Source organism: Hydractinia symbiolongicarpus, chromosome 11, assembly GCF_029227915.1.
Source record: "Hydractinia symbiolongicarpus strain clone_291-10 chromosome 11, HSymV2.1, whole genome shotgun sequence".
NCBI lineage: Eukaryota > Metazoa > Cnidaria > Hydrozoa > Anthoathecata > Hydractiniidae > Hydractinia > Hydractinia symbiolongicarpus.
In genome coordinates, this window is record NC_079885.1 from 17,456,047 (window position 1) to 17,481,137 (window position 25,091).

At 35.9% G+C, this 25,091-nt stretch overlaps 1 protein-coding gene across 1 annotated transcript; it reads left to right on the forward strand.

Moving 5' to 3' along the window:
• The first annotated feature begins 290 nt into the window (after positions 1–290).
• Positions 291–8,109, forward strand: LOC130614647 (uncharacterized). Its single transcript, XM_057436081.1, has 5 exons — positions 291–320; positions 1,009–1,097; positions 4,631–4,768; positions 6,933–7,139; positions 7,560–8,109. The coding sequence occupies exons 2-5, from the start codon at positions 1,053–1,055 to the stop codon at positions 7,701–7,703; spliced, it is 534 nt and encodes a 177-aa protein (XP_057292064.1). The 5' UTR covers positions 291–320; positions 1,009–1,052; the 3' UTR covers positions 7,704–8,109.
• Positions 8,110–25,091: the final 16,982 nt, after the last annotated feature.

Here is a 25,091-nt window from a genome sequence, read left to right on the forward strand (position 1 = left end):
TTCCCTGACAACACGCGAAATCACTGCCTAACCGCGCTACATCAATTTGGCTAATAAAGCATTTAATAATATAATTTGGCTGTGTAAGTAAAAGTAAAAGTCCTTAACAAAGCAAACATTGGAATCATTTCTAAGAAACGAATCAGCTATATTGCTTTTTTTGTCAAAAGTCATTCAACCGTAAAAATTGATTTGATTGATAACGGGCATGCGCATAGAATGATACAAATTCTGAGAACTCTTTGAACGCTATGTTGTTACTCAGATCCAGGCTTTTTTCTTTCTTTGCGAATTTACATTTAAACATTTCATGCGAGCAAGTATGTTTTATCATGTTTTTTTTCACAGTTTAAGTTGTTCTGTACTAAAAAGGGGCGTAAACGGGGTGAATTAAATACGGATTTGACCGTGAACAATATAAATATATTTCATTTTCTGAAGAAATATTGAGTTTCATAGTATTAACATTTAGTAACCTACATTTAGTAATAGTAATCTTACTAAAAGTAGTTTTTCTTTTTAAAATTTATCACAAAAAATTATTTTATTTTATTCATGGTCAGGGCCTTCTTAATTCATTCATTCAAACCTCGGTAATAAGAGCATTGAAATAAAATAAAGATTTATTTAAACAATGTTTGGATATTGTTAGGTGATGTTTTGTTTTTGTTGTTTGTGTAGAATTTACGGTGGTAGTAAGAAGCAACGTCAGCAAAATCAAAAACAAAATAACGACTTCTTATTATTACCGAAACTTTTTTTGTTTGCTAAACATTTTCCGCTTTTTCTTCTTCGTTAAGAAGTTGTGTGTTTATAGAAATGTACAAAACGTCAAAAAAATATAACATAACCTCTCCGACGGAGTTTTAACGAACATTAATAGTCAGCCACATTAATGACTCTCCATCGTAGATGTTATAATTTCAAAAACACTATGTGATTTCCCGTACCGATTGTTCATCAAGAGATTGCGCCTCACACCTTAAATGTAATTTCCATTTTTTTCAGATATGACCAAAATGTTTCGTGTTTTTTATTGAAATGTGCATAACATGGCTGAACGTAAAGAATGCAGTTGCAAAGAAGAAATAGCAGAGGTAAGCAGTATATAATATCATACGCTTCATCTAGCAAACCATCCATATAATTACATTCAATAATTACATTTTGTTAACAGAACATACTCTTATGTTGGTTAATTTTTCATATACTTACCCTCTTTCTGAGTTTAGTAGGTGCTTTCTATGTGTTTTTTATAAGTTTGTTGTTTAATGATCCGTTTTATAGCGGTGTTGACGCGTACTTAACAACAAGTATACTAACACACTCTATGACGCCTGCGTTAAAATATCAAAAACTTTTGTGTTACCACAAGACCTTCACCATAACGCTTTTAACCACGTTAACGCTGTTACGCAACGAGTGTAAGCAAGATTCTACATGGTCTTTTCTTTAAATTTGAGAAATGTACCCTAGGTTGAACCGAAGCTCGCTGAATCAAAATAGAGTTCAAAATATCTTAATCAACTCGTATCAATTAAGCCTTGTGTCCACTGAGGGCAATAGAACTAATTTCTATTTCTGAAAAGTGATAGAATCTATCGCTATAAATTTAAGTCATCGCTTAGTTTTAGAATCTATCGCTATAAATTTAAGTCATCGCTTTGTTTTAGAATCTATCGCTATAAATTTAAGTCATCGCTTTGTTTAAGTATCTATCGCTATAAATTTAAGTCATCGCTTTGTTTTAGAATCTATCGCTATAAATTTAAGTCATCGCTTTGTTTTAGAATCTATCGCTATAAATTTAAGTCATCGCTTTGTTTTAGAATCTATCGCTATAAATTTAAGTCATCGCTTTGTTTTAGAATCTATCGCTATAAATTTAAGTCATCGCTTTGTTTTAAAATCTATCGCTATAAATTTAAGTCATCGCTTTGTTTTAGAATCTATCATATAAATTTAAGTCATCGCTTTGTTTTAGAATCTATCGCTATAAATTTAAGTCATCGCTTAGTTTTAGAATCTATCGCTATAAATTTAAGTCATCGCTTTGTTTTAGAATCTGTCATATAAATTTAAGTCATCGCTTTGTTTTAGAATCTGTCATATAAATTTAAGTCATCGCTTTGTTTTAGAATCTGTCATATAAATTTAAGTCATCGCTTTGTTTTAGAATCTGTCATATAAATTTAAGTCATCGCTTAGTTTTAGAATCTGTCATATAAATTTAAGTCATCGCTTTGTTTAAGAATCTGTTGCTATAGCGCGTCCACTGAAATGATTTGGATACGGAAAGCGATAGGCGCCACAAAGATTATTGCCATGGATACAAAAATGGATAACAGCATTTCTTCGTTTACTGAATATTTTCTTCAGGTTTTCAAAGATTCTTTCAGGTACCCCTAAAACAATTAAAGCAAAAAATCATATTTCTTATTCCAATAAACCAGCTAAATGTAAATACTGGAGATTCACAATATCTTTTCTCCTTCGATTGCAAGCTCTTTCTCAATTCTTTGCCAAGCATCCTTTTTGGCCCGCTTGTTCTTGTAAAATTGTTTCCCCTTGTCATACAAAGAAGGAGATTTCTTAATACAATTGGAGATTTTCTCCTATCCAAGTGGATTGATTGTTTTTTTGCCCATGATGCTAATCCGACGACTGAACGTGTAAAAATTTCGAATGTTGGAGTTTGAAAAAAATCCTTTGATCTTAGGGATAGGTCTATTTTTTTAAGCGATAAAACTAATTCCGTGTCCACTAAAGCAAGTTCTAAAATTTTAGCGACGGAACAAAGCGATGGGTTCTATTGCCTTCAGTGGAATACAAGGCTTTATTAGGCCAAACATAAAAAAAAAAGCACAGCGGCTTAAAGATTTCCGCCATTAGCAATAGTCTGAAAAAGTACTAAACTTTGAAGTGGGCTGAGTAATGTGGGGGGAACAAAATCATTGAATATTTTAAAGTTTTAAAATTCAATTTTCGATTATTATTGTAACTTTAAATCATAGCTAATTAAATAAAATACAATTATTTTCTCTATAAGAACAATATTAGAACAACAACAATAAGGCTGGAAATTTTTGAACAATAAAAAAAAAGAACAATGGTAAAGCTGATTTCCTCCTTTTCTCTGAAAAACAACATGGAATTATTTTTGAACGCAGCATTTTTCACAGAATCAATTAATACATTTTAGGTCTCAAATATTTGTAATATACTGTAAAATACCAGGTAAAAAAGATAAAATAAGTAAAAAAGAACATTTAGCCAAATTTTCTGATTGTAATAAACAATACAACAGAAGAAATAAAATATTAAAATTACAGATTTCACACATGTAACATTTAAAAAAATTTTTTTGATTCGGGCATTCTAGGAAATGATGACAAAAGTGTAAAACCAATCTTAGCATTTCAAAAGAATGTTAAAATTAGCAGCGATGCGGCAGATATTGTGGATAAAATTGCGCCTAATCACGACAGTGAAGAATGTAGAGTATTTAAGGATGTTGATGACGCAAGTAGAAGTCGCCTTATCAACTTAGTTGATTGCAAAATGTGGGCCTATTTGACGTGTGTCAAAAATGCTGGATAATTGCATCTTCAAACAAATAATTGGTTGTAGAAAAAAATGTAGAGAAAGACAGTTCAAGGACGTTACTTGTATTTATTTGACAAGAAACTCATTTTTAATGTTTTAAAGCTCAAATTATATTCATGCGCGCATAAGAAAGTGAAAATGTTTCTACTTATTTTTACGCCTGACCTCTCTCACGCAACAGAAACGGCAAACTTCAATTCGCGGGCTCGTAAAAGCATCTTATTGGCCCATTTATGTAAGCTGTATGTTAATTTTTTCAAAGTAATGAGCGTTACACCAAATTTCTTGAGTGGCAGAATTAGGGCCGGTGTAAAAAAGGACTAATGAGGTAGTTTGAACAAACATGACGGCAGCTGACTTTAACTATGCGAGATGCTTGTTATTAAAATAATCTTTTTTGAAAAAATTGCTTCATGTTTATGACCAATTGACCGAGCTAACCTCTTCTGGACCCTCAAAAGGACAATAGCTAAACATTTTCTTGTGTCATACACCTTAACGTTTTAGGCATATACACAACGATGTTCTAAAAAAGAAAGAAAATATGGTGTCGTATGAAAGGCTAACATATATACATGCATACTTCCGGCATATAGCCGATAAGCGTGAAATGTTTGGTAAGGACATTTCCCCTCTTAGATACCCTATCCCTTACAACGACGTCAGACAAAAACATATGGGCGAAAATGCCATGATAAAGCATCCAGAAGGATGGGTAAGCTGAAGGTTTCAATAATGAAAGCCAATTGTCCACTCCCCCCTATCCTACAATTTTATATTACTAAAAGCAGGTACACAGGGCAATCAACATAGATCACTTCCAAATATGATATTTAAGATGATTTAAGTTGTTGTTTTTGTGGTCAATGAAAATAAACGTTTCCATCGCCATTACCTTGACTTTCGTGTAAGTCACTAAAGTCGAAAACAAATAGCCCTTTAAGTTCGACCTATATCTCTTTCAACCAATTAATCTGGCTGAGCTTATAAAATGTGTCCAAATTTAATTTAAATTGTGTTCCAGCTTCTTCGTGTAAACTTATGTTGGAAAAGGGACTATGAAGAACTAATGAGGGAAAACACTGGGTTGAAGAAGAATTTTTTTACACCTGAAAAGATAAAAAGTGGCAGTGTGGATAATTTTGAGCTATTCAAGCAACAAGTAAGTGGTTTCTTGAACGTTATTGGAATGTCTGTAGTAGCACAAGTTTATTTTTTAATCTTTGTCTCAGCAAATCTGTTAGAATTCTTGTACTTTTTTTCTAATTCCACATTTTAGTATTACATACATTGACAAATTAGCCTATTTCAATATCCATTTCCATTCTACAAAATACACGGCCGAAATAAACAAATTAATATGAAAACGAGGTTAGTTTAGGGAAAATTTCAATTTTCCAGCGAAGTGATGCACATATAGTTTGTTTACCTTTATTATTTCTCAAATTAACTTGTCAAATGGACTAACTATGAACTTTTAGTAACAAAAAAAGATAATAGCATTTATTTTATATCCACTGGGCTTATTAAAAATGTTGGTTTACATTCTTTAATGGTATTCACCTAGCTAAGTTGGTTGATTTATATTTTAGCTACACTAGCATTGGTTACTACTAGCTAGTTAGAGCTTTAACCAATGTTGTTGACATTTACACTTTATTCTTTGTTAGTGGATATCGTTTATTTTTTAAAACATCTTTAAATAACATTCTGACTTGGCTATCCCGAGCGTGTTGATTGGTGGAATTAGGTTCAATATTGGTTTTCATCGTGTTATATATTCAACAAAATGTAATAAGAGCAATACAATCTTTGAAGGCAAAAAAGCGCTTACTCATCAGTAATTAATAATTAAAAAAATGTTCTGTCAATGACCAGCTATATAATGTTATTACCATAAGTATTGCTAGATTGTTATCCCACGGGTATAACTATGGGTATTGTAATTGATTTGTACCTAAAAGCAAAGTTTAACAATTTATGTGAAAATAACTTTTTTACAGGGTGCTTTTCTTAGACAAATCTGATAGAATTAACATAAAATTGTTTTGTATATACTTCTTAAGTTTCGGAATTCAAACATATTACTACAAAGAAAACTATGTATTTTAATCAAGCAACAATAAAAAGGCATTTTGTGGGGAAACTGATTTCTTTAAAAGCTAAGAGAATTGAGATAATAAAATAGTCATGTTTTGTTTCAAGCCACATGTTGTTTTAATACAATAACATATTTGATCAGTTGGCAGGCGGACAGCACTACTTAACATATGTTCAATACTCGATCTATTTACCACAATAACTTAACCTAATGGTCTAAGAAAATTGAGAAAGTTTTATATATTTATAGATCACCTTACAACTAATAAATGACTTTGTTTTATTTTTTTTTGAGAATAACCTAGACAACATAACAAAAAGATTACAAAATAGCTAATAGAGACCCAATGTTGCTCTGTCAAGTTAATTCCAAATAGAATGAGAACAATTAATCAAATAACATCCCTGTGTGCATAGCTAGCTGTAACATCTTACCCATAATATCTTGCTCAGATAAAAAGCTGGGTAAATTTTTCAGAAAAATAATTATAACCCATGTCATATGAAGTTTTAGTAAACGAGGTAAACATATTAGATCTTACAGTATAGAATGTAAACATTTTAGATGAGTAAGAAACAAATGTTTGTTGGCTATAGCTAGCTAGCTAACACACTTAATATTAATAAATATTTATAATTTTTATCACACTACCACTACTACCCTCTATAAACTTGTATCCACTACGATTCTCCCAATAGGGCAGTTAAAAATTACAAACATTTGTTGATAACTAAGGTCAGAACAGCAATTACAATTTGGCGTCCTGAACTTTATCTAAACTAACCTCGTTTTTATGCAATGCTTTGATTTTCGGCACCACGGCTGATCAAAGGCAATATTGAAAAAGGCTTATTGATACGTTGAAGCGTACGCCTCAGGGATCCACGCACATTTCTACGAAATCATCCGCCGGAAGATAATAATTGCAGCAGGAAAGTAGAAAATATGCCGTCAGTTTAATTACGGTTAAAATTACTGGCTTGTAATCACCCTGTTTACTTTCGTCCATTGATTCCCAAACTTTTAAATATCATAGTTTCACCAATTACGATTGAACAAAAATATTTTCGATTTTTGATTTCGCCAACGAGAACAATATTTCTACATACTCTTGAGAAGCAAGAAACAAAAAAAATTTCGAGAGGAAAAATAAAAATTTACAATGCGCATGCTTAAAACTTTTTGTGCTCGGAATAGTAGAAATTTACCCTTAAGTTTTCTTTAGTTGCAAGAGTGTAAAAAAAAGAATGGCAGAGAAAGGGAAAAAAATCAACAACTCATCTCTAAATGTACTGAATTAGAAGTTCGACTGGATCATATATCAAAAGAACTTGAGATAGCGAGAAGTCAATTGCAACAGAGTAAAAGTTACCGAACTTCCTCAACTAAAGTTAAAATGTCAGCAAGAGATGTAGTGAAAGCCCAATCACAAGTAAGTCGGCGTGTACTCTTCCGCAAGTGCATTAAAATCTTAACATAAACTTTGTTTCTTTTTGAAACAATAAAATAGTAAATAAATTGAAATTTTTTAAAATTGTTACATTTACTTGAGAGGGCCGTAAGAAATGAAATTTATAATAAAAAAATCGCCTTTATAACTTATATGATTTTCCCCACTCCCTCCTGCCTTCCTTCGGTGTAGAATTTAAAAGATGGATGACAGGCTAGTTTCTTTAATTGCCCTTTTGTTTTAGAACATTATTCAGATTGACATTTTGAACTTTTTTTTAGATTTTTTCTTTCTTCCTATATTTTTATTTCACCAAGTACACTCACAGGCCTTTTGTTTTATTTTATTCCTAATTCTTTATTAATCCAAATATTAGGATAGATTCAAATTCCTTTTTTTTAGGCTACGCAGCTGCATTCAGTACCAGGATTACATATCCCAGGATCATTCGTAGCAACTGGGGTAGAGAGAGATAATTTGCGCAGAATAGGCGATGCAACACAATGTATCCAGCAAGTTTGTTATAAACGTTCTAACTCCTTTTAAAGAAGTTACATCTTTGGTAAATTAAATTGATAACTATCCCTCTTTCTGCACTAACATATAATTTGTAATTTTTTAACACAAACTTCCAATCTTAAGGACATGATCGAACTACAATGCCGCATTTTAACAGGTTGTTTCTCCAAGAAGTACTTCTGTTCTCCTAGAGATTTCTTACATTGACATTTCAATTGTTCTGTTCCACATTAGCTCACAATATAAAAAAGGTAATAATAAAAATAAAAATAAAAACGATTGTTATATTTTTTTGTAAAAATATACGCCAATGACATCTAGTTGTACATTCAGGCGAATTTGTTGCAGCTACACAACGCAATGTAGAAACAAGTGTACGCAATTTATTACGTACAGAAAAATCAAAAGGGACATCAGCAAAATAACAACACAAGAGCTAGTTATAGATGCTATGGGGAATGTGTTAAATTGTATATTGCCTAGTAGCGGGATATTACCTGATTGTATTCCCCGTATTATAAATAACAGGAAAACACGCCCTTTGTTTCGTTCTCACTGGCATCTTCGGTTTTCAACTTCTTTGATCTAGATATGGTAAAATAAAAGTGGTAGTTAGGGCGTCGACACCGGGGTGAGGGGGCAAATGGCGCAGGTAGGCATTGCATCCCCACTTTTTTTTATAGATAGAGTTGTTTTAGAAATCACAGGTAACATTGTCATAGTTAGTAGTTTATATTTGCTATTATCAACATCACTGTGGTCATTATGCCTATCGAAATTGTCAAAAAGACGTTTTTCACTTTTTTTTTAAATTTTTATCAAATGTAAAAGTAGGAAGGACTTTTATATGCTCAAAAATATACAATTTAGGGTAGTTTAAAGTTATTTAAATAGAAGCCCGAATTTTTTTTTCGACATTTTAAAAGTGAATTTCTAAACCTTTTCTCTACTGCATCGGAACCAATCATTGTAGGTACTCATGCTTTCTCCACTTTTATTTCTGTATCGACAAGCTTGCAATGATATTTCACCTTCCCCGCAACGCGACTGCAAATTTGAATTTTTGAAGTTATTTTGGTAAAATATATCAATATCTCTCTTAATTCCGAAAATCAATTGTACAAAGGGTCGAAAAAATGACTAATTTTCATCACTAATTAATAATAAGAAAGTTATGAGGCAGGCATTGTTTGGTATCCGAATATACCGTACTTTATTTCACCGCCAAAAATCAAAGTGTTTTTTTAGAAGACATTAATTTAAAAATAGTAAATTCGTCATAACAGGAAAGGTTTGCTGCAAACTTTCTAACTAAGCCATTAAGATCTATAAAAGATTGTATAACGAGTTAATGGTTTTCATGCATTTAAAAATATTAGCTGACTCATCTTTGCAACCACATCAGTTTTTTGGCGACCGAATTTGAGCTTTCCTTACTTTGCATAAAAATGTTTTAAGTGTACCGGTCTTTAACAGACAGCAGACTGAAGTTTCGAATATATGTAACTACGGTGCCGTCGCGCGAGTGATGAGGCTTTCTGAACATATTTCTGGAAAGTAAGAAATCAAAAAATCCAGTATGCAGTAATTTTTTAAATACTTGTTTATGGTAAGCCCTATTCACATTTATCTGATCTACCTAGTATATTTAGAAAACATCCGATAAACCTGATTTTGCAATCAAAACCAAGTTCTTTTGAGTGAGTTTCCATGTTTCCTGCGACAAACCTGGTATTTCGCTCGAAAAACCAAGTAATTCCATCAGAATGTCCCCCAAATGTGCCTTCAAAATATAGCTAATTGATGTAATTTAAATAAAAAAACATTCTGCCAAGCGAGATACAAGGTTACTCGTTCGAGAAACTTGGTTTCTCCAGAAATTAAATCCAAACAGATTTCTGCCATTAGCCTAAAACACTTTAAAATTTGAGGTAGACCTTGAAAACGGAGAATTATGGGGCAAACAAAAATCATTGAGTATTCTCAATTATTATTGTAACTAACCTGCAATGTTATAATACAAATTTTTTACATAGCTATATAAAGTATAATTCTGGAAATTCTAGAATACAAATGTTATGTGTAAACTTCACGATTCGAATATAAAAACTTCTGAACGAGCTCGATAATTAATTCAGCAATAAATACATATCAGCATTTGAATATTTCAGTATTTAGGTCTTTAGTATTCAGGCCTTTAAAATTTACTCTCTTGCTGAAGATTTTTTGAAAGTGCTGATGGTGCATGGTTTGATAACAGATGATCTAAAAAAGAAAGTACGTTTTTAAAATGAGAAACAAGAATACAATTTTACATAAACTGCATTAAAATCAGGTTGGTTAATTATTGTCTTATTAACCTTTCTTTGCCTGTTTGATTTAAAAAGGGAATTTATTAAAAAGATACAAATCAATGCCGTGATACACAAGGTATATAAATATATGTATATAAATTTAATCAAGCTGGCTGTTGATCTTTGTTAAACAAGTAACATACACGTTTTTTTATAGGAAACCTAAGCATTTGGTTGAGCCTGGAGTCTCTTTAATTTTCGATAATTTGAGTCTGAAAAGTTTTTCTAATTTTCCTTATTTGAGCCTAAAAAGTTTCTTAAAAAAAGATTTTTTATTTACAATGCTTTTTTGAGGTATGGACTATGGTTTGCACAGTATCATACAGAAATTCATTAATTCGTTTCTTACTTCTGACCTTAGTTTCTTTCTGACGCAGTTTTAAACGTTTTTTTCTTTCTTGGAAATTCAAACAGTACATTCTAAAATGGCCTTAAGGTCTTCTTTTCCATTGCATTGTAGAATAACAAACATGTCTAAGAAGCAGTTAACACTTTTTATTATGTTTCCTCCCCTTTTTCTGTTATATGTATATAGTTTCTTAATGTTAGAGATTTTCTCAGCCTGCTCAAGTTTCTTAAAATTTTGACTTTCTGAGTCTAAGATTTCTTATAGACTGGTTTCTTATGAAAAAAACGTGTATTAAGCAGGTCATACGTGATTTTGAAACCTGTGGACAATACAGGACTTATTTTGTTAAAATCGATTTATTGAATTTAACAAATTTGATCGTTTATTTTCTTTTTTTGATTCAAATTCTAAATTTTAATTTCTTTCAGGGAGTCGGATTAGTTGCAATTTTTTATTTTTAGGAAACTGATTGGTCATTGTCTTGTTTGACAAACCCAAAAAGTTGAACAAATCTAACTTATGAAATTTCAAATTGACAAATTGAATTCAACAAGTTGAAACAAAAAACACACAATTAATAAATTTGCAGATTCAATAAATCGATGGTCCTTTCGTAAGATTTTTAATAATCTAAGGAATGTTAGAAAAATATTTTGTGATACTTTGGGTGAGTTCAAGAAAGGTTTTCAAGCGAACTAGGCACTCAAGGAGAACTAGCCAGTAACAGAATAGTTAGCCGTTCTCAATGGCATGATAGCTTAGTGGTTATAACTCTGGATATTTTGTGTGGGAGAACGGTATTCGATTCCCCTTGGTGCAATTTCTCTCAGGGGAATTGGGGAGAAGACACAGTGCGTGGGCTGTTGAATGTTGCAGGGAGTTGTCTAGTAGAGCACAGACCCTAATGGGGTATGCATAGCTTAAAATGAGCATTAAATACTCTAGGACTCCCCATCTAAGCCATGGTCCCTTCTGGAAATAATAGACAGGGTATATTCGTTGATAATTGTGAGGCTAACCATATAAAATATACAGATCATCTAATTATCTATGCAGATTAATTGTATATTTTTGTATACTTGTATAATTAGCCGCTCATACAACTACTTTTACCATAGATATTTTTTACTTAAATTTCCACACTTTTCTTCGTTATCCCATAGCCATCTATTTTTATATAGATTCACATAAAGTTGTGCTTTGTAAAAAACCTGTTTTTCTCTGATTAAGTTATCGAACAACAGAAATAAAACCACGAGGTAATTCATAAATAAACACGTCTTACTAGAGGACTGTATAAAAAAACAAAAAAAACAACAAGAACTCAAAAATGCAAAGAGCATGCGTAAACTATACAAAAATAAGAACCCGTCAACATATAAAGCGCATGCGTAAAACTTAATAATCTTTAACAATCCCCCCCGTGACGCTAGTCACTTTCTTCGTTCGCGAAACGTCGTTTTAACTCCCCCAGAATTGCCGCAGTTCGTTTGGGGCGAGCTAAGATGTTGTTTTCGTCTTCGTCTACTTCTTCGTTCATTTGTTTCTCGATAACAGGGCGACCACATTTCGTTCCCAAGAGATACAATCGATTTACTGGACGATTCACTATTGTTCCAGTTCATCCTAGCTTGACTTGTGCAGCACGTACTTTGTCATCGCTTCCAGGAACCAACTTAACCACTCTACACAATTTCCACATGTGCCTAGGTAACTTACCATCATACACAATAACAACGTCTCCCTCACTAATCTTTTCGGCACCACTCTTTGATACGCGGTTCACACTCTGACGTAAAGATAACAAATATTCTTGAGACCAACGCTTCCAAAAATGGTCCAGCATTGCCTGCAACATACGTCTCCGTCCTTTAAATTCCGAATCATCCATTATTATCTCCTCACTTCCCAAACTGCTACACTCCAGTCGTCTACCGTACAACAAGTGGTTAGGTGTTAATACATCCTAGAGATAGGAAAATGCGGATGTTAGGACAAAAATCCCTTAGCACTTTACCATTTTACGTCAAATCATAGATCATACCCGTTAAATCAACAATAGAAGAGTCCCCCAATCCCCCAATCCCCGCCGTGTCCCCCCACCCCCACCCCCAATCCTCGCCGTGTCCCCCTATTACAGTGATAGGATTCAACTGTGTCTAGCGTACGTGGTAATACCATCAATGATAATAAAACATAAATAACAACACGCAAGCAGTTTTTGTTATACAATTAAAACATCTGTCAATCAAACGCTTATAACAATAGGATTTTACATACCAGAAAGTTGTTTACATAAGAAAAAGTCAAAACGAAAGTAGCCGTTGCTAAGGATATTTGGTATGTAAGGAATGCATTGTTCTCTATTGTTATTCTGGTTTGATTGACATTTAATTGACGTCATTCTTTATCTAAACAAATACCATATGAAATAAACTGTTGTTATAGCCATCACAAGAGCGATCTTCTCATCTTCATGTGTAGGGGTATCTTTGTGTTTATCAGTAGTAATGTGTTTATCAGTAGTACTAGTAGTAATAGTACTATGGATAGGAATATGTCTATCGGGGGTCTTTTTATCGGTAATTTGTTTATCAGAAATCTTTTTATGTGATTCAGCTGTTTTTTCAATAACATTAACCTTTCGATTAATCCCAATGGTCAGATCTTCACCCGATATTAAAATCTTGTTGTTGTAACCTACCACCCCTGTTTTAATTTTGAGATTCATGTCACTAGGTAACATATAAATGCCTTGTCCAACCGAATAATCAACCTTACTTGAAGCGTAGTTTAACGTATCCTGATAACGTTTAATGTCCTCTTGAATATCAACTCTACGGTTAACAATGTCTTCAAGGTTGTTCATAAAAACTCTTTGAGCCGTCAAAGCGCTTGAATCATTACCCAAGATAGAAGAACGGGATGAGGCTTGCGAACTAAGAACAAGATAAGCATACGCCCTAACACTGCTTGAAATCTTTACAAGGCCTGTTTTTGTAAAGCCATTAGATTTTTCCACAATCCATCGTGTCATGGAGTCGTCTGTGAAATAACTCAAGCCCGGAGTTGGATAGTTTTTACGTCTTTTTTGATATGAGCTGAAAAAGTATTGACCTCTGTATTTCATAGGATTAGAATCGACGTCATATTCACCACATATTTTTAGAAATTCTTCGTTTGAATAAGGATTGTCATATTGATTAAAACTATCTTCAAAAGGTAGAGGTGTCTGCGAGCGCTTAATGATTCGTCTAATGTGATAATAGACATGAAAACGATATACCGATCTGATCATAGATCTACCTTCTTTCAGGTGTTCGGAACTGACTCCACAAGCACTTGAAGCACACCAAGTGGCAAAATTGAGTTGGGTTTGCCATAATTTAAACGGTTGTTCATTCCAAATTTTCATACGTTGTTCGTTTTGATTCAGTTCGTAATTGGTAAAAATATTAGGCAAGACAGCAGGAAAAGAGCCATTTTCGGAGACAATAATGGTCTGTTTGTATAGATCCTTCCCATCCAATATCTGAAGGTCCAGTCCTCCATTTGGCTTATAGGCCGCATTTGGGTTGTATTTGAAAATGCTATCCATTCTTTTTGATTTAAATAATTCCACTCTCTAATATAAGAATGTATATCACAATAAATGACGTAAATAGTGAAAAGACAATCTATTTGTATCACACCATATACAACGAGACCGGCAAAAAAGAAGTTGCAATCATAGAGACGTTTTCGGACAATGTTACATATGAAATCACAGCTCCACTAAAAGTGACCATTGGAAAAGACGAAAAGTTGCTACCGAAAGGAAAATACACCGGCAGGGAGCTGAACGCATCTTTAGCGGGTGATGTCACATCCACACCATTAATCAAAGACCCTCGAGTAATCAAAACAAATAAGCTAACCAACATAACAGAATTACATTTCAATCTGAATGAATTGGAGGATGCATTAAATCTTAAAAATGGTAGATATAGCGATAACCTGCTAACATATCATATATCTGAGTATGGTGATGTTACACATATTGAGCCAAAAAACCCACAATATAAGAAACTAAAGGGTGGTTACCTTCAATCACTTACTTTGAAAATAACTGATCAAAATGGAGATCTGGTAAAAAATCTCTGGGAACAACAGTTGTCCTTCACATAAGAGAGACGGCAGACAATAGGTTTGAATAAAAGGTCATAGGTCTAATGAAGTATACGCTAACTGAGATAAAAGTAAAAATAAAATAAAAGTAATAACAAACATGGAATACGGAAAAAGGTTAAATCCTGAACGTTCTCTTAGAACTGCTCATGGTGTAAAAGGCTCACACCAAAAAGTAATTGTGACACACAATCTAAGTGAGATTGATCAAAACCAGTTACTTTTGATTAGGTTTCCTAATTTAGGTAGCGATGATGTTATTGTTCCAGGGACTTCAAAAATAAGTTTCGACGTTGAGCTCGAGTCAAAAGCCGACACGAAAAGAACATTAGTCTCTAACATTGGAAGAGCTATTGTAAAAAAGTTGGCCATCAAGTTTGAGGGTACCGAGATTTTGAGCATTGATGACTTTGATCTTTTAGGATGCTACAGAGATTTATGGCTAACCAAGGATGAAAAGAGAAATGCAATCAGACAAGGCATCATATCCAATGATGGGTGTACGGAAAACTGTATGAAATTGAGGGTAAGCGCTTCGGATAAAGACGCATCTGATGTCTCAGACAAAGCCATTGCTGATGCATACAAAAACAAGTTCACCATACCACTAGATTTTGAAATGTTAGATAACACGATTCCATATTATCAAGCTGGATTAGGTAATAGGTTATGTTATGAAATCACATTCAATAATTATGACAGGGTTGTATTATCAACTCCAGCCAAACCTTCGGGTTCTGCCACGGCACCAGCACCGGATGCTAAATACAAAATAACTAACATATCTCTCGAATATGAGATTGTGACACAACCAACCTTAGCCAGATTCATTTCAAATGAATACGAAAACATGGCTTTACTATACGACAGGTTTTTGAGACATAGACAAATAAGAGTGGATAAGTCGGACACAACGTGGAATTGGTCATTCAATACACCTTGTAAATCTTTGAAGGGTATATTGGTTTTGTTTGAAGACGAACAAGCCTACAAACAAGATACCGGTAAGTTCTACAATCCGAAAATTAAAAAGGTATCCGCCATAGTTGAGGGTAAGCCTAACCAACTTTTTGCTCAAGATATGCAGCCGTTTGAACATTACAATGAAATTTGTAAGTATTTTGCCGAGGGTAAACCAAAGAATGGCAATGCCAGCGAAATCAAAAAACATCTGCAATTACATGATGTAAAAGTCTCCGATTACTTAACTAACAAATATGCTCTATGGTTAGATTTCAGAACCATAGATGAAAACTCCCTGCATGGGACCGGCCGACGGATTGAAAATGCAAGTAAGGGGATCACCCTACAAATTGAAAAGACAGCAGAAACCGCAGAATCCCGTAAACAGAGGGAAGAATATAAAGCGGTCATGGCACAGCAGACGCCTCAGACACAGCAGACGCCTCAGACACAGCCATCTCAAGAAGACAATGCCGGAGAGGCAGAACCTACCATCGTCCCAAATGAAAAGCCTATGAACTACGCTATAGGGGGAATAATAGCCATCGGTTTGGTTGGTGCTTATTTTGTGTATAAACAGAAAGACAATGTACTATTTGCTATAACTGGGCCTAAGGGTACCCCACCACAAAAATCCAAAACACCTGTGAGAATAAGTAAACTTGAAATGGAATAAAGGGATATTATTGCGATATAATAATCTCACAGTATATAATAACATGGACAAGAAAAGTATCGTCAACGATTTATATCACGCATCGGTCGTCTGCGTTTTCGCTGTCGGCTATTCGATGCTAGGAAAAAAGGTGTTAAAAATGTCACCACCCTCAATTCAAAAGTTTGACTTGGAAGATACCGGAAAGCTAGTAGCCATCGTCGCCGCTAGTGAAATGTCAAGGGAATACTTAATTAAGCAAAAGATTATACCTGAAACTATAAATATCTAAACATGGCTTCAATTGCGATGATGTTGGGAGGGGCCTTAGCCAATGCTTTGGCTTTTACAGGCTCAAGCTATCTCTTTTCAAGCTTATCAAAAGACAGAATTGATAAGGAAAGAAAGCGTCATGATCTGGCCATAGAACAATTACAAAAAGCCCAGGTTTTGTGGCAACGTAAAAGACAAGAGAGAGTAGACTTCATCAATAAGCAGCTCAGACTTGAAAAGAAGGCCGAAGGAAAATTCATAGAGCTAAACGATGCAATGCGTGAATATAAAAAAGTGTTTGGAGATAAACTTGAACCTTTACCGCAGGAACCTGTATTGAGCGACTTTTATGCACCGAGTCAGGATCAACATGAAAGGGAATTGGCCTTTATCGCGCTAAGTATGATCGGTGTCGGTGGTGCTGTGTGGTATTTCGAAAGATAGCAAACTGTTGCTAGGTAGCACAAAAAGTATGTTACATGATGCGTGTAACATATAATCTATACAAGGATCTAACGCTTTGTCATGAGATAGGTGTATATCAGACCTCCGATTCTAACTATCAAAGCCCACAAATTTTGACTCAACCAACCTACCGCTTCTTTCGCTCGATTGAGTATCCATGATACTATGGATCCTAATATACCCGGTAGAGCCGCAGCGGCCGTCCCCGCCAACCTTCCCAAGAGAGATCCCAACGCATTCAACTTGTTTTTTATCCAGGACCGGAGGTCCTTTGCACTGCCCTTTTCATTATTTTGTGCGTTACCGGTGGATGACCCCCCACCCCCAGGTGACAAAGCTTCTACGAGAAGGCCGATAACCATACCAAATGCCGTTAGCACACTGACAACAGTAATACCCTGCTCACGGAATAGTGTTCGTATCTTTTCAGACAGTGTTGTATCTTTGTCAAGTACTTTGGCAATAGTCTCCTTGATGCTTTTTATTCGACTGTTAAGTATACCTTTGAGAATATCGATAATCTCTTGTCGACCTTTCAACTCATTTTGCAAACCTTTCAACCTTTCTTTCGCTTCATTTTGTTGTTCCTCGGTCATATTTGGTGTGTTTTCCATCTCTTCCAACTTGTTTTTTTCTCTGTCAATATGCTGTTCGAGCTGAACCTTTTTTGCAACTTCATCCTGAAGACTTCCTCTTATGTGTCTCAATGATCTATCCAATCCTAGCAATTCACGCATAGGATATTCAAATAGATCACCGGTCTGGGTTGCTTCATGGTCTACAGATTGTTTGACCAATGAAATTAAATCTTCCGTACTGTTTACCACATCCCCAGATATAGCTTCTAATTCTACATCACTTGCTGTTGTTATTTTAGATGACGAGGGTAGTTCTTCTTGTATTTTGTTTAGCTTAGCAGCCTGTCGGGCTGTAATCTTACCTTTTGGTATGTCAAAGCCTAAATTACGCAGCCTTCTCTTGCCTAATATATCTGATATAGTACCGGTGGCCCTTAGTCTTCCATTGTTTGTCAAAGGTTCGTTTTTACCTCTGTAGTATAATTCACCATCCTTAATTTCAAAAAGGTCTGTATGTAGCACCTCAGGTTTTGACAGGGATCCTTCAGATAATCTATCATACAACACATCAACCATTTCCCGCAAAACTCTGGTACGTTGAGTGGAACCTCCTCCGAATGATGTTTCTTCCTCACCCGGTGTGTTTATTTGTACTCGCGTACGGTCCCTGGTGGGTATGAGTGGTAAAGTTTCATCGGTACCTTCATCCGGTCTCCCATGGTCTCCAAAAGGGTCAATGTCTGCCATTTTTTATTATTTAGAGGATAGTTTTTCTTTTTAATAACCTAAAATGGCCGATCTTAAGATTTATCTAAATTTACCCACCGCTCCTGAGTATTCGAGTGAGCAAGACAAGTTTAACACAAATACAGTTAATTCCCAACTTGAAGAGTTGGTAAAATTACAAAAGAAATTCCGGGACAAGGAGTATAAATATAACAAAGCACTAGACCGATTAGCTATTTCACTCTACATCTCAGAAACCTTAGCCATTTCCACCGGTATTGGTACGATAGCAACCAGTGCTACCCTTGTTGGAATTCCCATTTCTATAGGACTTTCCAGTGTATCCATAGGTGGAGCTATATCCTGTACTATTATCTCAGCATATATTAAGAGATATCAAAAGAAATTAAATAAAGTCATGAAATTATGTGATGTTGCAACATCTGCTATTGCTGTGTTTGAAAACTCTTTCTCACGAGCATTGAGTAATGATAATATTAGCCACATGGAATTTCAAACTTTGTGTGGTATATACTACGAAGCTCTGGAAAAGATGAGCAAAACAGATAGAAAGATGGAGAGTGAAACACGCAATCAGTTTGAAAAAAGTTTAATGGCGGAAGTCTAAAAAAGGCGTTAAATCAGGAACAAAGTTAGTAATGTGTGCCTGTATACCACTCACATGTTTCATGTGCTATTTGAAAAATTAAAAGTAAGGCGGTTTATGACATTATGCGGCCTTACCTGCCGGCCGCCCTGCGCGATCCCCGGCACAATCATCTTTACCAGACAGGTAAAGATACTTTTTGTCATTGTCATGACTTCGTCCCCCTCACCAACCTTGCACATAATCGGGAGGTAAATCTGTATCTTCAGGTATTAACATCAATTCCTCTTTTACAAAAGCTCGTCTGGGTCCGTCTTGAACATAGTACATTACACGGTTACCGGGTTGCGCTATTACCTCACACAATCTATATGTGTTTTTCGACCATATTCTATCGGTTGCCCGTCTCCGCCCATCATCATGCTCTTCACCGGGTTGCAGTAGATATCTATACAAGCCATATTTAGGTAATTCTACTTCAGGTGGATAACTCTCTTGATTAACCAAAGGCACCTCTTTCATTATAATAGCATCTTTTGGTTTCATACCAATCATCTGCGTCTTTGTATCGTTTAGCCTATCAATCAGTTTATACAGATGCTTAACCCATGTAGATAATACCTTTTCCGAATCATTCAGTTCTTGGGCATCTTGTATTTTGAATAAATTTTCAGCAAGTATCTTGTTCAACGCCTCAACAAAAGCTGTGTGCGTATGCTTATATTTTGTAGTCGCTCTTTTAATTTCAACCTTATGCTTCTCCAACAATTTTGATACATCTGCCTTGAATTCTGAACCGTTTTCACATTGGAAAGTTTTCGGATAGGTTAATGGTCCTGCCTTGTAGATGTCCTCAATCATGGCGGCAACCTCTTTGGCTTTCTTACTCCTCAAAGGTCGGGCTACTTTATATCTGGAGGCAGCATCGATTCCCGACAAAATGTACTTATATTTATTACCATACAGTATGTCACTGGGCATGTACAATAAATCGAATTGATGTAAATCATTAGGGGTGGTAACTTCATAATGTGGTCTTTCAACATGTTTTGGGGCGGGTAAATGTACTTGCCAAAATGCTTGTTTTGATAGCCACTTCTTAATCTCCTTTGGCTTGAAACCGAATCCTCTTAAATTCTGAATAGCCTTTTGTCCTTTCCATAAATTTTGAGGTTGATAGTAAGTCTCTTGAAGTTTTGACATGTTTTATTTATGCACACCTTTATTTATCTCCTTTTTGTTATTATGTAGTAAAAGTATTTTTACTGATTATATATAAAGATGTCTGACGTGGCTACTCAAACTGATCTACATTGTGATACCACCGATGGTGGTGTACCCGACTACAAATTAATGAAACTCAAAGAGTTGAGAGAAGTGGCTAAATCCCGTGGGATTAAGTATATTTATGGAATGAATAAAGCTATATTGCGTGAGGTGATTGCGAGGAATGATATTGATCCATCCTACACCATCGACCTAGATAGCAAAAAAGAATGGTATGGATACTGTTCCAACTGGAGGGTAAACAACAGAGAAGCATATCTAAGATCTCAAAAACGTTATAACGATAAGAGATCTTCCAAAAGGTTATTAGACCCAGAACGGTTATAAAACCATCTTAAAGATTCATAAAATCGTATATCACAAACCAATATGACTTCAGCAATCACATACATTAGAGAACACAATATTAACTATGATCTTTTAGGGGTCCCCGAATTAAGAGACCGAGCGAGGTACCTTGGCATACGTGGATATTCGTGGCTCGGAAGGTCCGAGCTTATCGAATTTATCGAATTATTGAGACTTAGACCCGGACCCCCCAGACTGGTACCGGCGCCGATACCAAATGGATCAGCACCGATACCCATGTATCCAATCGATGAGTATAATGTTGATACCTTGGATGAATCGGAAAAATGTATAATTTGCTATTCGAAACGAAAGGAAGCAACTATTGTTCATGGGAACACCGGGCATTTTTGCTGCTGTTTATCGTGCGCATCTATATTGAAATCGGGGTTGGGGGGGGGATAAATGCCCCATATGTCGCGCATCCATCGATCTTGTCATTAGACAATATAATTGATTTGTTGGGGTCAGATTGTTTTTTTGTTACTCACGCGAGTAACAAATGTTATGAATCTTTTTTTTGGTTTCACGATTGTATAAAACCATATTAAAGGTCCACATATAGTATATCACAACCCGATATGACTTCGAGAAATACAGTTTCCGAATTAAGGGATCTCGCTAGAGAACGCGGTCTACATGGATACTCAAGGCTCATAAAGGCTGAGCTGATCGAATTATTGACAACCACTACCGTGTCAGCACCGGTTAGACCGTTACCCGTGCCGAGATCCACCAGACCAGTACCAGCCCCGAGACCGAATAGACCAATACCGGTGCTTAGACCCGTACCAGCGCCTAGACCTGTGCCAACTCTTAGAAACGCACTTCTCCAAGGTCTTATTAATAGTGGAAAAGTTGTTCAAAATGCGGTAACCAAAACTTTCAAGCGTGTGGTAAGCTCTTCTAAGACGGGAAAGAGAATGCTTTCTAATTTTATCGACTCAGGGAAAAAGTTTACAAAAGCTTTACCTAAAAATATTCCTGATGGACTTTAATCTGTGAAAAAAGGTGTCAATAAAATTATAAACTTGTTCCAATCAAACAAAAAAGAACTAGAAGGTGTAATCGATGAAGAACAGAAAAGACGCTATAATAATGTTTTGAAGGAACTAAATGAAAAACAGAAGAAGAGTGATGAGGAAAACCCATATACCCCTATTGAGGAAGCGTTTGTAGGTTCATACAAACGCTTCAAGATAAGCTCGGATGGTAAGAAGAATGTCAGGGTATTTTTGAAAAAGGTTCATCCTATCGTCAAGAGGTTGATGGGTGACGTGCTCGGGCAGAAGAAGTCATTGAAGACTCAGGCGACCTTGTGGGTGAGGTGGGTAAGGGATGATTTATCCAATGAGGTAATTTAGGATGGGAGAGAAGGGATGATTTATCCAATTTATCTAATCCTGAATCCATAGTAATGTATGTCGATAAAGCTTTCAACAGCTATATGGAGATGCTGCACGCCCACGATGACATTTCCGATGTTTTCGATCGGATGTGTAATAAGATAATCGAGCAGATTGAAAACCCTTCTCTACCCGCCAGCGGGTTCACAATCGAAAGGATCCTACATATGCATGTGGACTTTCATAAACTGAAATTAACCAGAGGTAGTTCTTACTTGCCGCTACCCAAGAATTTCAGTGGAAAGCGATCTGTGATTAACCCTCATAACGAGGATGATGATGATGAATGTTTCAGATGGGCTATTATCGCTGCGCTTAACCACAATCTGATCAATAATCATCCTGAGCGTATCTCAATTCTTAAGAAGCATGACAAGTATAATTGGGATGGTCTAACTTTCCAAATGGCGCTAAATAAAATAGATTTGTTTGAGAGAAGGAACCCCGATGTCGCTGTGCATGTTTTGACAAAGGATGGGAGAGAAGGTATCTACATGTGTCGCAAGTCGAAGCATCTGGATCGTAAGGAGACGGTTGTTTTGTTTTTACTGTGTGAGGGGGATAAGAGACATTATATCGCTGTTAAGAACTTGAGCGGTGTCCTGAGCAAGGCCAACTCGAAGCACAAAAATAGGGAGTATTATTGTTTGAATTGTCTAAATGGATTCTTAAGCGAACAGAAAAGGGATGAGCACTTTGAGTATTGCAAGAATAACGATCCCGCTAAGATTCAACTCCCTGAGGAGGGTAGCACCTTAACCTTCACTGATGGTAAGTTTCAGCTCAAAGCTCCATTTATCATGTATGCCGATTTCGAAGCTTTCACAAAAGAGTTGCCCGAAGAAGAGAGAAAATGTGGATCATCTACTGAGAAAGTTGGTAAACATGTTCCCACGGATTTCTGTTGTTATAGCAAATATGCTCATGGTGAAGTGCCGGACCCTTTGACGCTTTACCGCGGTGAGGACTGTGTTCCGCGCTTTGTAGATCATGTAGTTTCTGAGGCGAAAAGGTTATTTAACATGTTTCCTCAGAGAGCAATGGATCCACTGACGGAGGAGGAGCGTGACAGTTTCAAGAGAGCCAGGGTGTGCCACATTTGCATGGAAGAATTTGATGACAAGGATGACATCAAGGTTAGGGATCACTGCCATTTCACCGGCAAGTTTCGCGGGGCTGCCCATCGAGAATGTAATATCCGATACAAAGTGCCTAATTATATTCCAGTTGTCTTCCATAACCTGAGTGGATATGACGCACATCTATTCATCGAAGAGCTTGCTAAACAGCATGGAGAGGAAGGTATAAGCGTCATTGCCGAAAATAAGGAGAAATATATCTCTTTCTCGACGGGTGTTAAGGTTGGTGAATACATTGACAAAAATAGAGAGACTAAAGCCAAAAAGATAAAATTAAGATTCATCGATTTGTTTCGTTTCATGGCTAGTAGCCTGGATAAGTTGGTAAACAATCTCTCTGATGATCAGTGAAAAAATCTTCGAAAATTCTTCAATGATGATGAGCAATTCAAAATAATGAGAAGAAAGGGTGTATACCCATATGAATATGTTGATTCATTCGATAGGTTTAATGAAACTAAGCTTCCGTTGAACGATGACTTTCATAGAAAGTTGAACATGAATGGTATCAGTGATGCCGATTATGCGCATGCCCAGAAGGTGTGGAAGGACATGGAAGTTGAAAATATGGGTGCTTATCATGATATCTATCTCAAGACAGACGTTCTATTGATTTCTGATGTTTTTGAGACTTTTAGGGAAACATGCTTGACAAACTATAAACTGGATCCTTCACATTTTTACACGGCTCCAGGATTAGCCTGGCAGGCCTGTCTGAAAAAGACAGATGTTGAGCTAGATTTGTTGTCCGATATGGATATGTTACTCTTCATAGAGAGGGGTATTAGGGGCGGTCTCTGTCAGGCTGTTCATAGACACGCCAAGGCCAATAACAAATATATGGGCGCTAGATATAAGGTGGATGAAGAGGACAGCTATCTCCAGTATCTTGATGCAAACAATCTGTATGGATGGGCTATGATTCAGAAGCTGGCGACAGGAGGGTTCAAGTGGATTGATGCTAGTAAATTTACTGCTAAACTCATTTCAAAGTTAGCTGCAGAAAATGGTGAAGAGGGTTACTTCCTTGAGGTTGATGCAAGATATCCACGGGAGCTTCATGATACACATAGCGATCTTCCTTTCATGCCTGAGAGGAAGGTGATTAATGGCGCCGAAAAGCTGACACCGTGTCTTTCGGACAAGAAGAACTATGTCATTCACATCCGTGCACTTGATCAAGCATTGAAGCACGGTCTCATTCTTGAGAAGGTTCATAGGGTACTGAGGTTTAAGCAAAGCGCATGGGTGAAACCGTATATCGATTTTAATACCGATCTGCGTACCAAATCAACGAATGACTTCGAAAAGGACTTTTTCAAGCTGATGAACAATTCAGTCTTTGGTAAAACTATGGAGAATCAACGTAGACACAAAGACATACGCTTGGCTACCAAGAAAGAACAATATGAGAAGCTGGTGATGAAGCCCAACTTCAAGGGTGCTATCTGTTTCTCAGAAACACTGATGGGCATAGAGATGTCTAAGATCAAGATCAAACTGAACAAGCCAATCTACCTAGGACCGGTGATCCTCCATCTATCTAAGATGGTTATGTATGAGTTTCACTATGATTACATGAGACCGAAATATGGTGGGGATGTAAAGCTTTGCTACATGGATACAGATTCATTCGTGTACCACATCAAAACCAACGACTCCTACAAAGATATCGCCGACGATGTAGCTTTGAGATTTGACACTTCAGGGTACGATAGGAGAGATGGTAGACCTCTACCATTAGGTTTGAATAAAAAGATCATAGGTCTGATGAAGGATGAGTTAGGTGGTAAGGTAATGACGGAGTTTGTCGCTCTTAGGGCGAAGAATTATGCTTATAAACAGCCAGACGGAAAAGAAGACAAGAAGTGCAAAGGAGTCAAGAAATGTGTGGTGAAGAAGACCATAGGGTTTGATGATTATAAGAGATGCTTGTTCGATGGTGAGAATATTTACAGAGAACAGATTACCTTTCGATCCATTAAGCATGATATTCACACGGTAAAAACAAACAAACTCACAGTCAATGCGGATGATGATAAGCGCATAATAGTAGATGGTATTACTACGTACGCTATAGGCCATTATAGACACAGTT

Excerpts from the sequence above, each read along its gene's own strand:
- LOC130614647 (XM_057436081.1), top strand. The coding sequence starts at position 1,053 with ATGGCTGAACGTAAAGAATGCAGTTGCAAAGAAGAAATAGCAGAG. Across the intron at positions 4,769-6,932 it reads TTGAGCTATTCAAGCAACAA|TTGCAAGAGTGTAAAAAAAA; the intron begins GTAAGTGGTTTC and ends AGTTTTCTTTAG. Across the intron at positions 7,140-7,559 it reads TAGTGAAAGCCCAATCACAA|GCTACGCAGCTGCATTCAGT; the intron begins GTAAGTCGGCGT and ends CCTTTTTTTTAG.